This window comes from Vidua chalybeata, chromosome 2 (assembly GCF_026979565.1).
Source record: "Vidua chalybeata isolate OUT-0048 chromosome 2, bVidCha1 merged haplotype, whole genome shotgun sequence".
In the NCBI taxonomy this organism is placed as follows: Eukaryota; Metazoa; Chordata; class Aves; order Passeriformes; family Viduidae; genus Vidua; species Vidua chalybeata.
This window is the reverse complement of record NC_071531.1, coordinates 70,566,718-70,582,152: the sequence shown is the minus strand read 5'-3', so window position 1 is coordinate 70,582,152 and position 15,435 is coordinate 70,566,718. Positions and strand designations below refer to the sequence as shown.

General features: G+C 38.9%; 1 protein-coding gene across 2 annotated transcripts in view; it reads left to right on the top strand.

The window, feature by feature from the left end:
• The window catches only part of GSK3B (glycogen synthase kinase 3 beta), a 142,954-nt gene that overhangs the window by 95,200 nt on the left and 32,319 nt on the right, over positions 1–15,435 (top strand). For both annotated transcript variants that reach the window (XM_053936528.1, XM_053936529.1), the window contains exons 6-7: positions 1,682–1,788; positions 10,935–11,032. In XM_053936528.1, coding sequence (XP_053792503.1) covers positions 1,682–1,788; positions 10,935–11,032 — 205 coding nt within the window. The remainder of the gene's footprint in view (positions 1–1,681; positions 1,789–10,934; positions 11,033–15,435) is intronic.

Sequence of the window (15,435 nt, the reverse complement as noted above, 5' to 3'; positions counted from 1 at the left end):
ATTTACTGATATTCTATTTTCCCCCCAAAGTGAGTTCAAAGGAGTGGCAGGGAAGAGCTGGAAAAGAATATTAAGAGGGAGAGAATTAAACTTTACGCCTCTTATTTTTGCAGATATTAGAAAAATGAAATAAATACACCATGACATAGGGAAAATACTGCAGCATGGAAAAACAGAACCAGTTATTGCAGTGAAGTGTGTTTGGGCAAGAGAGGACAGGCATGGTGGCATTGTAACTTAAAAAGGCTGATGTTACTCTAGACAGTCTACTTGCATTTACAACAATTCACTTAATGTTGCAAATACCATAGAGGCTGAAAATCAGAAGCAGCACTTCCAGTTGAAGCTCTTGGACAGTGGACATCTATGTTCTAGTTTCCAAAGGCACATTTATTTCCAATATCCGCTCAGAATCACCTTTAGAGTCCAGCCCCCACCTTAGAACTGATACAGAAATTCTGGCAATCTACTGTGAGACAGGGCATAGATTTCTCTCTGAGAAAGTTCAATCTTTAGATTGTGCTGTAACTTTGCAGACTAAAATAGTTGGGGTATATGTGTGAGAGGTCACAGAAGCTGCTGTTGCTAAATTTGCTTGCCCATAGAGAATAGGAATGTCAGATGGGGGTTATTCGAGCAGTGCATTGTCATGGCTGGTGCCTTGGGATCTCCTCCTCAGCTCTACCTCACCAGCGTTGGAGGAAGGTAGGAATCATGCTGAAGCTCAAAACTGACAGTGCATAAAGGGAATATCTACTATTTTTTATCAGTGGGAATTTGTTAACTGTAGTTTCTATATAGAAAACTGAAGACTGAGATTTTTTAAATGGGTGGTGGAAGTTCTTCACTGAAGGCTGGGAGGAGTCTCTGGAGAGCTGAACACTGGATTTGACTGGCTTGCCACTCTGCAGTGTTTGGTACTATTTAGGTGAATGTCCTATTTCCAAAAGGGAAGTTTTGTCTTCCAGCTCCTTTTTGTCTTGTACTTCTTAACTAAGAAAGAAGTGTAATATGCCCATAGAGTCATGTTCCCAAAGTAATGTGGTCTTGTGGTCCATTCTTTTCTTGGGTTCTTCCAAAGAGAAGTATTGAGGCAATACTGTAGGTTGGATCCTTTTGAGCTGATCGATTACAGTATAAGAGAAACCTTCATGTTAATTGTGGACCATTAACATATGAATAAAATGGCAAAGACCATGCTCCCTTAAGTAGCAAAGGAGCAGAATATTGTGATGGAAGTTAAAAACCAACTGAACAAAAAAGGAAACCAACAAACAAAAAACCCAAACAGAAAAAAATACTCCACTCAGTCCTTGTGAGTATCCAGAGGTTTTGAACCTTAAATGGTGACTACATTTGACTGAACTGTTTTCTGCCCTCTTTTCCACTGTAAACAAGCCTTTCTATCTGGCAAAAGACAACTGGCAGCCAAAAATTTGACCCTGTTTTTCATCTAGACTGTAGTCAGAATTTCCTTTGCTGTCCCAAGTATAAGGTAGATGTTTGATGGGTTGGACTGATTTCACAGTGAATCAAGGAGTCAGTTTGCATCAGCTTAGAAGAACATGTATTTCAACATTTGGGAATGGGGACTAGGTGAAGAGTACCAAAGCTTAATGTTAGTGTGCACAGCAATGTTGTAGAAGTGTTCATTGCTGAAATACTGTTGTTTCCCTTCCAGTGCAAAACAGCTGGTTCGTGGAGAACCCAATGTGTCGTACATCTGCTCTCGGTACTACAGGGCACCAGAGTTGATCTTTGGAGCCACCGATTATACCTCCAGTATAGGTATGTGTGTGCATTTGGTTGAAATCTGTACCAGCTGCCTCAGTTTTTATCCTGTACTGAAGTGTAAAGGTTTCCAGAGATCTCAAATGTAATTCTCAGGGGCTGAATTTGGTTGTAAATTTAAATACCACTTTTTAAAGAAATACAAATGTTTTGTAGATGGCTGCTGTGCTTTCTACGCCTTTTGAGATTTCAGCATTAATTACACGAGGAAAGGGGCTTTTTCAATGTAAAGGGGGTAATCTGATTGCAAGTGAAAAAAAAGAATCCATGTAATGTTGCCATTTAGTTTAAAAGGAAGTATGAGATCTCAAGCCAGAAAAGCATTTTAATAACTTGAAATAATTGTAAAAAAAGAAAATCAGCTACTGCTTCTGATGTGCTGTGGTTTAGACATAAACCTGTAATTTATTTACTTGGCTTTTAGTAAAGAGGTAAGTGTGGCCTAATAATTTGACTTTAAATTCTCTTTACAACTTTAATATATTGTGTGCAGCAGTCCTTCTAATTCAACTAATTCTGCTAGCCTTTACTGTCCTTTAGTCATTAATTTTGAACACAAAGAACTCTTTCTATATACCTGACACATAGCTGTATCATGGAAATACTAGGGAAGCTGGAGGTTTGATGGAGATCAGGGAACAACCAAGTTTTCTTACAGTAGAGAACCAAAAATGAAGAGCAAAATGAAAAACCTTTGAAATGAAGAACAGTGTGTTGGCTGATTGTTGCTAACTACTTCAGGTTTTCAGTCAAGGTACTGCCTGGGCTCCTTCTGAGTTCTAGTGCAAAAGAGAGCAGATTTGGCTCTCAGCACAATAGTGAGGAACCTTTTACCTTGCTTATGGACTTGAGTCATTTAGGCAAGGTTTAATGTTTTCAAAAGGATTTTGAGATCATGATCAACTCTTGGCAGATTAGGTTTATAACCTGTATATTTAAACTCACTGTGTTTGAACTAGTGTGAAACTCAGTGGCTGGCTGGCTTAACTGTGGAGTTCTTAAAAAGGAACAAAAAACCCCACCTCAACACATTCCTGAAGCCTTCCCTGCTCTCAGGAATTTTTTTCCCATTAATTACTATTCAGTATGTATTGTAGCAACTCTTGCATATCTTCCTGGTAGGAAAAAGCGGCAGAACCAAGAGTAGTCTGGGGAAGGTATGGCACAATAAAGATAACAAGGGCAGAACATACTGTTGGCTGCTGCCAGAAGTAGCAGCCCCACCCCTGCTCTTGTCCCTGGATACCCTGGCTCTCACAGTTTACTGTTTAATTTGCCGATTCAGCATCAACTGACAAGAGATTTTGGCAGGTTAACTTCCTGCTGTGTGAGTGAGTGCAATCAGCAGTATTGTGCAGTCCAGAAAGCAGCAAAGCCCAGGTAAAAGCAAAGAAGTGTTGTGAGCTCATGAATGAGGGGAAGGTGGCTGATCCCATTTGACATCTTTTTGCCAGCTGAGAGCTAATAGATTGGCTCAGCTGCATTATTAGAGTGCACTGAGACCTCTTGTTTCAAAGGATAGCTGCATAAAACGTGTATTCTATGTGTCAGCAGGAGAGAGAGACTGCTTTGTATATAGGCCTATGAAATGTCTCTTGCTTCTACTGCAGACCCTTTTACAAGTTGTGCTTTCCATTTTTGTTGTTTTATCTGCTGGTCTCTAAAATGGTTCTAATAAAAATTTCATTCTAAAGTGCAATTTTTCACTTGCCTCCAAAAATATCTTGAATTTTAGTCATTGTTCTTTCTTGTGCCAAAAAAACCCCACCTGTCCCTCCAAGTCCTTTCTTTGAAATTCGTACTGAATTGCTTGAAAATTAAGTTAATACTCCTTCGTTCCTTCCTATCCTATCCACCTTCCACTTCTTTCTCAGCAGTCTTTAGATTTGGGAGATGAGCAGGACTAAAATGCTTTTGCAATCTCTACAGTTTCCCAGTGTTCTGTAATATGCTAGAAATTCTAAGGGTTAATTTTAGTTCTTGCTGGTAGGCAGCAATGGTGCATAGTGAGAACTTTTCCTTATTTCATGTGGGTTTGTTCATCCAAACTCATCCAGCTTTTTGGAAAACCAATCAACAAGCGTAGAGAGATTTATTAAAAGAAAGAAAAGAGCATGTAATTATTAGTGCTTTATCCATAGCTCAAAGTATAGGGAATTGTGAAATGCTTCAATACTGTAATGCTGCCTTTTACACTTACATGTTGGCATGCTTGGTATTTTTAGTTCTTATTTTTATTGTGAGCTGTTAGCATAACAACCTTTTCCCACTGTAGTCTTTATCATTCTATAAGAATCACTTGTGTGTGTGTGGTAACAAAAAGTGAGCTTTACATGTAAGGCAGGGGTCTTCATTCCCCCAGTTAAATAGCCTCTAGTAAAACTATGGTAAAAGTAAAATCAATGAAGAATACAAAGCCAAAAAGTGTTCCAAGTAGAAATTTCCCTACCTTATCTGCAAGGCTTCCAGCTGTTTTTGTGAAGGTTTTTGTTGTTTGTTAATGTTACTGCAGGGCTTATGACTGCAATGCGCTGCAATAGCATAATGACTGGAAGTATTTCTGAGCAAGAAGTCCTTTTTAAAACTAGGTAGTGACACTGGTGGCCCAATATTTGATGGCACAGCCAGCTGCATGATGACAATGTCAGTTGTTAGTCACCTTGTTTAGCATTGTAACCAGGAGTTGCATTAGGCTGTCTGGCTTCATCCAGGTTGTCTTGAAACACATGAATTTGTCCTCATGACATTACTTGCTCTTCAGTGTAGCAGTTCATTCCAGGATGTGTCTTTTCATCCTGGATGTCACAACAAACTGTAAACTGGCATTTAACTTCTAGGATCTTGATTGTTTCGTTGAAGTGCATGACTTCAATTCTAACCTAAGAGGTCCCTTTAAAAAATAACTGAGCCAGGGATGTGATGTTTGTTACACTTCTGTAAAGCACCACATTAGGGCTGCATTTAAATATATACCATAGTAAGCGTAGCATCAAATCACATTTGCTGCACTTAGTGCCTCCAGCAGACCTGGGGCTCTATTTTTAAAATAATGACCTGGGAAATGACCTATTCGAGTTCTTAAATAGTCACTGTTGCCAAATAGCTGCAAATCCCTACCTATAATAGCTCTGTTATGTGCCTACCTTACAACTTTACAGGATTTTTCAGTGGTCAGGCACAAATATTCATGTCAATTGGGTGCCTTCATAGCTTGTACAGATTGGGCCTTTGTGCACCTTTGACTATGAATTCTGCAAGTGTGTGTGTTTGTTTGTGTCCCTAAAGCTTGCTGGGAATGGACACAATTTACTTCCTGCAGCTGATTTGCAGGAGTTTGTTATTGTTGGTTGTTTGGGGTTTTTTGAGGGGGGCTGGTTTGTTGGTTTTTTTCCCAAACCAAGCCCTTCAGCTATGCCTTGACAGTGTTTTGGCTGAGGCTTCTTCCTTGCCCCAGTCTGTGTTTGTTACAGCATCCTAAAGTGTGTTGATGGCATGGTTCTGGCTGTGCTGGTCATATGGGTGATGCTGCTGCTGAAAAACCCTGGGATGGTGGCACACGTTCCCCTACATTGTCCTGGGACAAGCACTGGAGTAGGGGTGAGTGCAGATGTTTCTGTTGCCTCGAGCTCCTTTTGTATGGAAAGAAGCTGTGCAGCTGAGCTTTGCCTCAGTCTCATGTGTTTTTTCCCTAGGTGAGGTGGCAGGGCAGGGGAGGGCTCACCACATCCTGGTGGTGCTTCTGCACAAGCAGGGGCTCCTGGTCTCAGTTGGCTCCACCACTGCGCTGGTAGGAGTTGAGCGCGTTCCAGAGGGAATATTTATAGCCACTGGCAGGGAAAGATTGATCCGCATGACCATTGCTGGCTTCTCTTGGGGTGTCTGAAAATCAGTATTGTCAAGTTGTTCATTCACTTTCCTAGCAAGCGCGAGTGTTTCACCTCAACAGTCTGGAGCAGAAGCTCTTCAGTAGGTATCTGTAGTTGGCCTGTCTCAGAGTTTCTTGGGGAAGAACCACCACAAGGTGTGTCCTGAACTGTTGCCAAGCAGTCAGAAGAATTTGCTCCTTTCTCAGATGGCAACTTCCAGTGCTGAAAGTAAGCAGGTGTGTTAATTTACTGAACTACTCTACCACCTGTCATTGTAATTTTATCTCTTCACTGCAAAAGAATAGATATACCTGTGTTTAGCTTTTGTTCCAAATACTGGAACAAGCATGTCTTTTCAAGCATTTTCATGTTTCAGCCTTACTCGTTCTCCTCAGTCCATGGGTCTGGGGTAGCTTGATATATGAAACTTCCAGCAGCATAGCACGCCTGCCTGTAATCCTGAATTTTGCTCTTGTTCTGACCGCCCAAATATTGTTTCAAACAAGCAGCAGTGAAAAGCACTTTGGGTCTGGCATTTGGCAACTAGCAGCTGTTGATTTTATGACTTCCCAGGGCTGCTTTTCTGACTCTTGGTTTGTTTCCACAGTTTCCAGAGCAGCAACTTTGAGTCACCTCCAAGATGGAGGAAGTCCATCAAGATGAAGGGATAGTGAGGCAGAGATGAATAGATGAGGGTAATGAAAAAAGTAGGAGGTAAATACGCCCCATAAAGCATCATAAATGGAAGTTCTTAATTTGTATTAAGTGGATAAGAGAAACCTTCTTTTTTTCCCTCTTTCCTCCTCCAAATAACGAGTTAAGAGGAGCTAGAGTGTAATACAATGAATGGTGCTTGTGCTGTGAAGAAGAGAGATAGCTTTTCAGCTTGGAAAGGCAGATTTGGAGACCAGAAAAAGTGAAATTTGTGGACAGGGTATTAATTTCCAACTCAAAATGGCCATTGCACGCTTATAGAATTAAAGCTAAGGAGTGTATTTTGCAGTGGCCCTCCCAGATGCCTCTTCCTGATTTAAAGAGAAATACTTGGTTTTTTTACCTTCTGTAATGCTAAAATGCATTAAAAAGCAAGGGCATTATGAAGATTATATTATTAGACAATGTTCATCTAACAGCTCTGAAGATCAATAAAGTAGTAGAAACTTAATTTAAGAAAAGTTATGTAGTACAAGAGTCCATATGAATTTTTGTGTGTTTAAATTAATGGGGGTAGGTTAGGTGATAATGGTATTTGTCTAAGTGTTCTTTAGTCTAGAAAAGATGGCATTAGCTACCATTGTAATGTGTGAAAACCATCTGAAATAAGCTTATTTGAAGGTTGCTGTTGCCTGGCAGTTGTATATATTCTCTGTATTGTTTAGACTACATTTCTCTGAAGATATGAAGAAAGTACTCTTGCCTGCTTTCTTAAAATGAATAGTTTTCAGTATTTTCTCCTAAAATTTCACATTGTCCCAACTGGTTTGGCATAAGGAACATTTGTTGATGTATTTTCTTTTAAGATTCACTCTTACCTTGTTTATTAGCTAATTTAAAGCATGTGAATGAGAGTCTTAGTTTGCTTTAATTGACTTGCACATACTGAAAAGAAATAGTTCAGAAAATGCTTCTTCTCCTGTGGGAGCAGGTAGTTACAGCACATATTAATCTGTAGCAGTTAGCTCTGACTATACTAAGACAGAAAAATCTCTGTGAAGGAACTACCATAAGCTGATCACTTCCTTTAAGTAACATGTGTTTAAATACAGAAATTAGTACTTGTTTACTTCAGGCTTGAGGAAAAAATCTTGTTATCTTGATGTTGATAAATTTTAAAATGCAAGATATAAAGGGTGTGGGGAAAAAAAGAGCAAACTATCCTGGAACCAAATTTTAGCCAATGGCATAAATTCCATCCAGTTTCAGCAGAGACGAAATTTTAGTTTGTTCCTTATTGTGCATTGCTTATCAAGAGTTGTATAAATACCTGTGTATATTGTGTTTTATTTCATCACTCCTCGGAGCTGCTCAAGTTAGCCTCCACTCTCTGGATTTTGCTGAGGATGCTTCAAGGATTTGTTCACTTCCTTGTCCAGGGAACATTGCCCAAGTCCTAATTTGGAAGTTGGTGAAATTACATGCCTGGAAAAAGATGGGGATTTTGAAATTCCTGTGTTTTACTTCACTGTGTGTTTGAAGTGTTAGCAAGTAAAATAAAGGAAAAGTAAATAGACTTTTAACAAGACATTAAATTGCCTAGTTTAGAAGATTTCAGTGCATAAGGAGCAATAGGTTTCTGATGGATTTTGTTGTATGTTTGAGGGATTAAACCCAGCATGAATGCAGCAAGTATTCCTCAGCCATTGCCACCTATTTCCTCATGACCTACATCCTTGCTTTTTTCCCTTCTGTTCCCATGAGATGCCCTCAGCTTTCTCATGTGCCCTCTGCTGTTTGTGCTTGGCCTTCTTGAACAAGGACTTGCACATTGTTTGACTTGTTTGCAGTTGCAGTTTGGCAGGACTGGGGAAGCCCAGCACTTCCTCGAGGGACTGAACTCTCCTCACCTTGGCAGCAAGGTGCCTGATGCAACTGATGCTCCCCGCTGTTTTTATAAAATTTCTGTATTGGGTTTGAGCCTTCTGCCCTACAGACTTGTCTGAAATAGGCTGGTGGAGTGCAAGAGCATTTAGGGAAACTAGGAAAAGCAAAAACAGCTCAAAGCCAACTTAATAGAGCAGTCAGACCAGAAGGTTATTTAAAACAGTTTAAAAAAGCCACAGTCTAATCTGAAAGTTTCAAAATCTTAAAAGGAAGTAAATCATGATTGAAGACTTACTCTCCTGTCAGGTTTGCGTTTGTATATATTCTGTCAAATATTTTTCCTTGCCATATATAACATTTTCAGTGCAAAACAAGGATTTGAGTTGTAAATAATGATTACAGATTTGGTGTAACTACTTGTTTTGTAAAGGACAGTCTAAAGGACTTGGCTTATTTAAAACCTTTTAAAGGTATCTTTAAATAGACTTTTAAGTTACTGTGCTCTGACTGCTTAGTTCATTTAATCTATCTCTTCAATACTTCTGAAGAAATCTGTGCTGTCTTTTGAACTGTTATGTAATTCCTCTAAACCTAATACGCATGGGAGACACAAAAAGTTATGCTTTGCATCATGATTTTACTGGATATGTTGGTCCAACAGCTATCAGAGAGAGACATTGATTAGCAGTTAGATGCAATTAAACATTCTTTACATAATTCCTTCTTAGTTTGTTGTACAAGAGATCTTAGCACCTCAGTGGCCATATCAGCTTTTATTAAATGTGGCTAAAAGATTAAAAAGCATCATCTTGTATGTTTGCTTGTTAAAATTCAAGATTCAAACTTCAAATTATTTCTGGTACTGTTTACATTGTAAGTAGTTACTTTTTAGGATAAACCCTGATGCGATGTTTGTACCCATACATTAGGTAAAAGTACATCCATTTGATTTGGAAGTGAATAATTTGAAAAGCTGAAGTAATGACAGTGGTGTTATTCTACTGTATGTTCTAATTGAACCATATTCTTGAGGAGGGGAAGTATTTTTGCATAGTGTTCTCACTCTTTCCTTTAGAAATGGGGGAAGGAAAACTGTGTTTTAACTTGCTGATTATTTTTATATAAATTTTGGACTCCTGAAAGTTTTATTTGATTTTATTTTGCACCACTCTGTAGTGGTTGTGACAAAGTGATAATAAATGGCTTGGAGAACTGTCAGAGATGTTTTCCTTACTTGGACCTTTAGCCATAACTGGCAGGGTTGTGTATATCCTGCTTTGCAGAACCATGGAGTCATAGAATGGCTCAGGTTGGAACAGACCTTAGAGATCACCTCGTTCCAACCCCTTGCCGTGGGCAGGGACACCTTCCACTAGACCAGGTTGCTCAGAGCTCCATCCAGGCCAGCCTCAAACACTTCCAGGGATGTGACATAGTTTAAATAGATGAGGGAATAAGGATTTCTGTCATAGCATAGATTATCTCAGGTGGAACAGGCCTCAGGAAATAAAGTCTCCTAGGGGACAAGGCTAGCTCGTAAAAGTACGTGAGAGATGAAAGAAATATGGGTGGAAGGGGACTGGTTTTACCTTTTGGGGTGTTTCTTTATATTATAGGCTTTACAGATCTTCTGTTGCTGATTGTTTGAGATTGGATTTTAGTGTAAAGTTTCAGGTATTCATCAACAATTGATTACTTTCTAGAAAACCTTATAATCAATCTGTTTTGGGGTAGAAGCAGTTTTCTTCATCCAAGTACAATACTTCTACTGTATTGAGCAGCTTAAAATCCCATTTATTTTCTGTGCAATTACATTAGATTCTCACAAACACTGTTAAACTGTGTTTATTGCATTTGCTTTGTTAGATTTTTCTTTTTAGTTAATTACGTTCCAAAAATCAAATGCTATATTCTGTAGTACACTTAAATACATTGCTAAGCTGCTTCTGTAATACTGAATTGCCTAATCATTCAAGAAGATATACCTGTAATAGATTGTGAAAAATTCCCTTATGTGAGAGGAATAGCTCCTAAGGACTACTTGAGGCTTTTGGTATACATACAAAAATTAGTTAAAGGCTTCTTCTACAGATGCTGTTGACATGTGATCTATGACTTGCAATTCTGTTACTCATCCAAGTTGGCAAATGGAATTGGGATAAAGATTAGATCTTTAAGTGACTGGTTAGAGAGGCTGCCTCCCAGATCCCTTAATCATCATGTACTTCAGGATACCAGTAATACTTGCAGTACTGGTTCATCTGTCAGTGCATGTGTGCCTTCAATATATGTGTGAAAAACTGAGTCTGTTCAACACTTGGAAATAGTAAAAACATCAGCCATTGTGTTGGATGATACCTGTGCATAGTTCATGATCAGTGCGATTTAAACCAACACAGGGTTTGGAGAAATTCTCAATTTACAAATGGCAAGCATTTTATGGTCTTCTCCCTGCATGTGTAAGTTTAATGTCAATATATTACAGCATTTAACATGATTTTCCAGTTCTCATTATCTCACAGTTTGACTTCTAACACTGTCTGCACACTGTTGTTTTATACCAAGCACCTGGTAACATTAGGATAGGAATGTTTCTTATTTTTAGCTGTGTTGCACACATTATCAAATATGGCAAAGAATAAAGTAAGTAGCTTAAAATGGCTGGGTTTTTTATTAGTGGCTTAATATGTATATTTTACTGATACCTTTCCCTGTCCTCCACCTTTCCCTTTTTAGATGTGTGGTCAGCAGGCTGTGTATTGGCTGAACTGTTACTAGGACAACCGATCTTTCCAGGTGACAGTGGTGTGGATCAGTTGGTGGAAATAATCAAGGTATGGAATGTTAATTGTTGTTTTGACTGCATTATTCCTTGGGAATCAGTATGAAAACATGCACTGTTATAAAGTGGTGAACATACATATATTCTGACACGATTGTACAGGGTTTTGTATGTAAACAGTGTTTGAAAACACTTCTCATGCTATTTTGAGAACCTGATGATCTTTACTTTCTCTTCTTGCAGTTATGCATAATGATATATTGGGGCTTTTTCCCTCATAAAGGACTGCACTTCCAGTGTGCTTCCAGTATTTATTAATGTATGATTTTCATTCTTTAGGAATCTGTCTCTTTTTCCTTTGTTGCAGACAATTAGTATTTGGCTTTGGAAACAGTGTTGTTAAATTCCTTATGCCACATTCTTCACATATTTAGTTGCTTTCTCTTCTTCCTTCCTCCTAGCTCTTTTAAAATTAAAGGTGAGAAAGGGCACTTGTTTTTGCAGATAGAGAATCAGGACATGTAGAGCAAAGGTACCTTCCACCTGAAGAGTCTTGTTTTTCAAGGTAGATGACTAATGTGTTAAAATATGTAACACTTATATACCACTTATGTCCAAGCACATCCTGACTGATTTCATTTGGAAAGCTGTGAATATTCTATGGTTCTCAAATTGGAGGCATGGAAGAAGAATAGTTCATAGATTGGTGTCTGACTTCCCAGCACCCTGGTCTACTCTATCTTTTTCAACTTCTGCAGTGAAGGAAACAAGATTTCCAGAGAGAGAAGTATAAATTTCGTCTGAATCTATACTATGCACATAATTAGATGGCATTATTGCAGAGGGTAAGATGTGTACACATACTGTTCAGCTTTATTGATTTCATCACCGTGAGGGGACTGTATTAAGAGAATTTCCTCCTTGATTTTGCCACTTCCTTGATGCATAAGTATTTGTGTGGCATGCAAAACCCAAACTTGTTAGTGAAAAAGGAGAATTTCCTACTTGTCTGTGTCATTGATTAGGAGAGCTACCACTGTCTTTGTCCCTGTCCTCAGAGAGTGAACCAACACTGACTGGTCATTCTCCTGCCTGAAGGACATGGGCTCTCAGTGGTGTGCTGTGACAGTTCTAGACTGTCACCCCATCTCTTCCAGGTTTTGACCACGTAAACCTGGCTTCTGTTACAGTGAGTTTCTGTCTGTCCTGCTGAACATTGTCCAGTCATCAGCTTTCTTCTGGAGACTCCATGTCTTGCACATACTTCTGTAATTTTCTTGATGTCTTCTTACTGCATTTCTGCCCAGTGTATTTCACACTCAGTTTATCCAAGTTGGGTCAGTTTGCTTAGGAAACACTAGAGAAAAACTAGAGTTGCTTTCATATGTAGGGCTGATGATGGTACAAGTGACAATATTGTTAACTTTTGAGAAGTGTCTTGGAGTGGTGTGCTGCTTTTTGCTACACTGTTTTTGTGACATGTGAAGGGGTCCATGTCAGATGACCAGACCTCCTCAAGATTTTGCAATAACGTGTGATGTTTGCTGTTGGACATTTCTGAAAAGTCCTGGCTTGTTTTTTAATGAATGTCTAAAATCCTGAAAAAACTAAAGCTAATGAAAGAATCAGCAAGATTGAAAAAGACCAAGTTCAACCAATGACCCAACACTGCCATGTCAACTAGACCATGGCGCTAGAAGACACATCCAGTCTTTCCTTAAATCCCTCCAGGGACAGTGACTTCACTACCTCCCTGGGCAGTCCATTCCAATATCTAATCACCCTTTCTGTGAAGAAATGCCTTCTAATGTCCAGTCTAAACTTTTCCTGGTGCAGCTTAAAACTGTGTCCTCTGGTCTTTTCACTTGTTGTCCACAAGAAGAGCCCAACCTCCACCTGAATTTTTGTAAATAAACTTTATATCATGGTGATTGTCCACGGCTTGATCAGGAATCTGAGTGTAGAGAGACCTTTTTGGCGAAACCATAGTGCTCTGCCCTACCATTGCTTTGATTTCACAATGAGAAAGTAATGAGGAGATAGATGGTCTCTTATTATTGACATACTTGACAAGCAGAAATTTGTGGTTTGGTTGAAAGTTTGCTAAGAAGCTGTTAACATCAGTTCTGCACTACTGAAGAAAACATCCATAAGCACAGTAATTTCACAGCACATATGTTCTTCAATTGTGGCACTTACCTTTTTACACTTCAGTTGTATTGAAGCAGAGGAGTAGTTCAGTTAAATTGCTGATAGCCTTTGTACCATCTGTGGTGGTAACTTTTCTTGACTAACTCATGGTAGTGACGATATATAGTACTGGCAAACTGATGCTATTTCTCAAGGCAACTGAAGGAGTACCCAGTGTGATTGTATTTCAGCAAATTACAGGTTGACATGATACTCACCCTCACAGAAATAGACTTCTGACTAATTTCTTTAAATATAGAAAAGGGGATATTTAATGGTCATTCCACATTTGTGTTGTGCTGGGGTTTTTTCATCTTCTGTCACCTATGTATTTTATTTCACACACAGAAGTGAAGTGAAATAAAATGTACTGAGGCAGTATGTTTTAAGAAAGTCTGGGGAAAAAATACTGTAAATCTTACAGCAGTAATCACAAAAAAGGATGATCACTGAAACTTGAAGAAAGTGTAATGTAAAATGTGAGCCTAAATGGGTGGGTACTGTGTTCTTCTGACAGTACTTGTTACTGGTGCAGCATATATTCTGAAGGCAAGGCTGGAAGAGAAGCTGAGTACAAACTGGAGAAATAGGTTGCTTTTCAGTGTCCTTGTCTCCCTAATCTTCTGTTGTGAAGTTTTGTAAAAAGTATTCAGAAAAGCCCTAGCAGAAGGTGAAGGTGGGAATACAGAGAAAAGTTATAATTGAATATTGTGTTCAAGATCAACAGCCATGAAAAACTGTCTAGGAACAGGATAACAAGGTGCTTCCCTCGTAACGCTGTATCCAATTACAATTATTTCTCATGGTGGGAGTAGAGGGAAAAAGTATGTTTACCTCAAATTTTTCCTCATCCTTTGAAAATAGGGAAGAAGTAGAAAGTGAGGTCAATTTTTTTTCCATTCTGCCCACTGTTGGGAGAAATCTGTCTCATCTCCTGTGTATCCTTTAAAAAAGACTAATAATCGAATTAAGCAGATTTGTTTAACTCTGCAAAGAAGAGATTAAATATTCTGCTCTTACACACTTCCAGAATGATGCTTAAATTCAACTTAAATTTGAAAGGATGTCATAAAAGAAGCAACCGCTTGAGTGAGTTTAAGTTTTGTAGCCTCAGTATGGTTGAGGATTCTGCAGTATAAAACTTAGCAGAAATGTTAAAATCCTGGCACAATGTGTAAAACGTGATGTTGTATAAAGTTTCCTTTAGGGTAGGATTCATTAAAAAAAATTTGACAGATGGCATCCACCTCTTCCATTTGCCATAGAAAATTAGTATTTCAAGCTTTCATTGTAACACAGACTTATTTTAATGCTAGCTGACTGTGGGAGGAGCAGAGCTGTGGGATCTGATGGTTGTAGAATAGCAGTGAGCTTGGTAGAAGCTTGCAGGTTGGGACCTGGGAGCTGCTGTTTGACTATCTGGGGTCCTGCTTTTCAGATAGCTTCATTGTAACTGTGTGTCTGAAACTTAGGGGCAGGGAAGACAGTGTATTTTAAACTCCCAAAAATGGGCTATAGTAAGAAAATACTTACCCACACATTTGGAAATAAGTCAGACTTGCATCCTTTCTGTTTGATTGATTCCACTGGAGGAAGAGGTCAGCTTAGAAGCTTTACTGCTGGTTCTTATCAATTCAAGATGATTGAATCACAGTTACACTTGAGGCATTTTTTTTTTTTGAACCAAGATAAACTTTTCAGTTTTCTCTTCAGTTGCTTACTTAGCAATGATTATTCAGAGTTTATTTCACAACACAGCAAGTGAATGCTACACCTGGCTGTGAAGTTTTTTGCATTAGACTGGATAATGATTTCAAAATACCATCACATTAAATTAGTTCTCCTTTCTCATGCAGTTCTTGATGACATCCCCTGTTTAGCTGTGTTCCTGGTGATATATCAGTTGTCAGAGCTCACCCTTCCTGCAGGCCATATGCTCAACATCCTCAGTCCCTTGCTGCATCACAAGCATTTTTGGCTTTTGACAGACTTTGAGACACTTTCAACAGGCTTCATGTAGTTTCATTTCAAGCAGTCTTGCAAGATCTTCTCCGCACAGTTGCACGTGAGTTTTTCCAGACCTACTGCGTATTTGCAAACAGCTCTGAAAAACTGTGCCACTCTAGAAACACAGCATCATGTTCAATTGCATCAAAAGACAGTCCTTTTTTAATTTTTTTCCTCTTGTTCCTATTTCTTTAAGTATGGTCTTTCCTCATGTTCTCAGTCTGACTAGGAAAGAGAGCACTTTGACCACTTACTCCT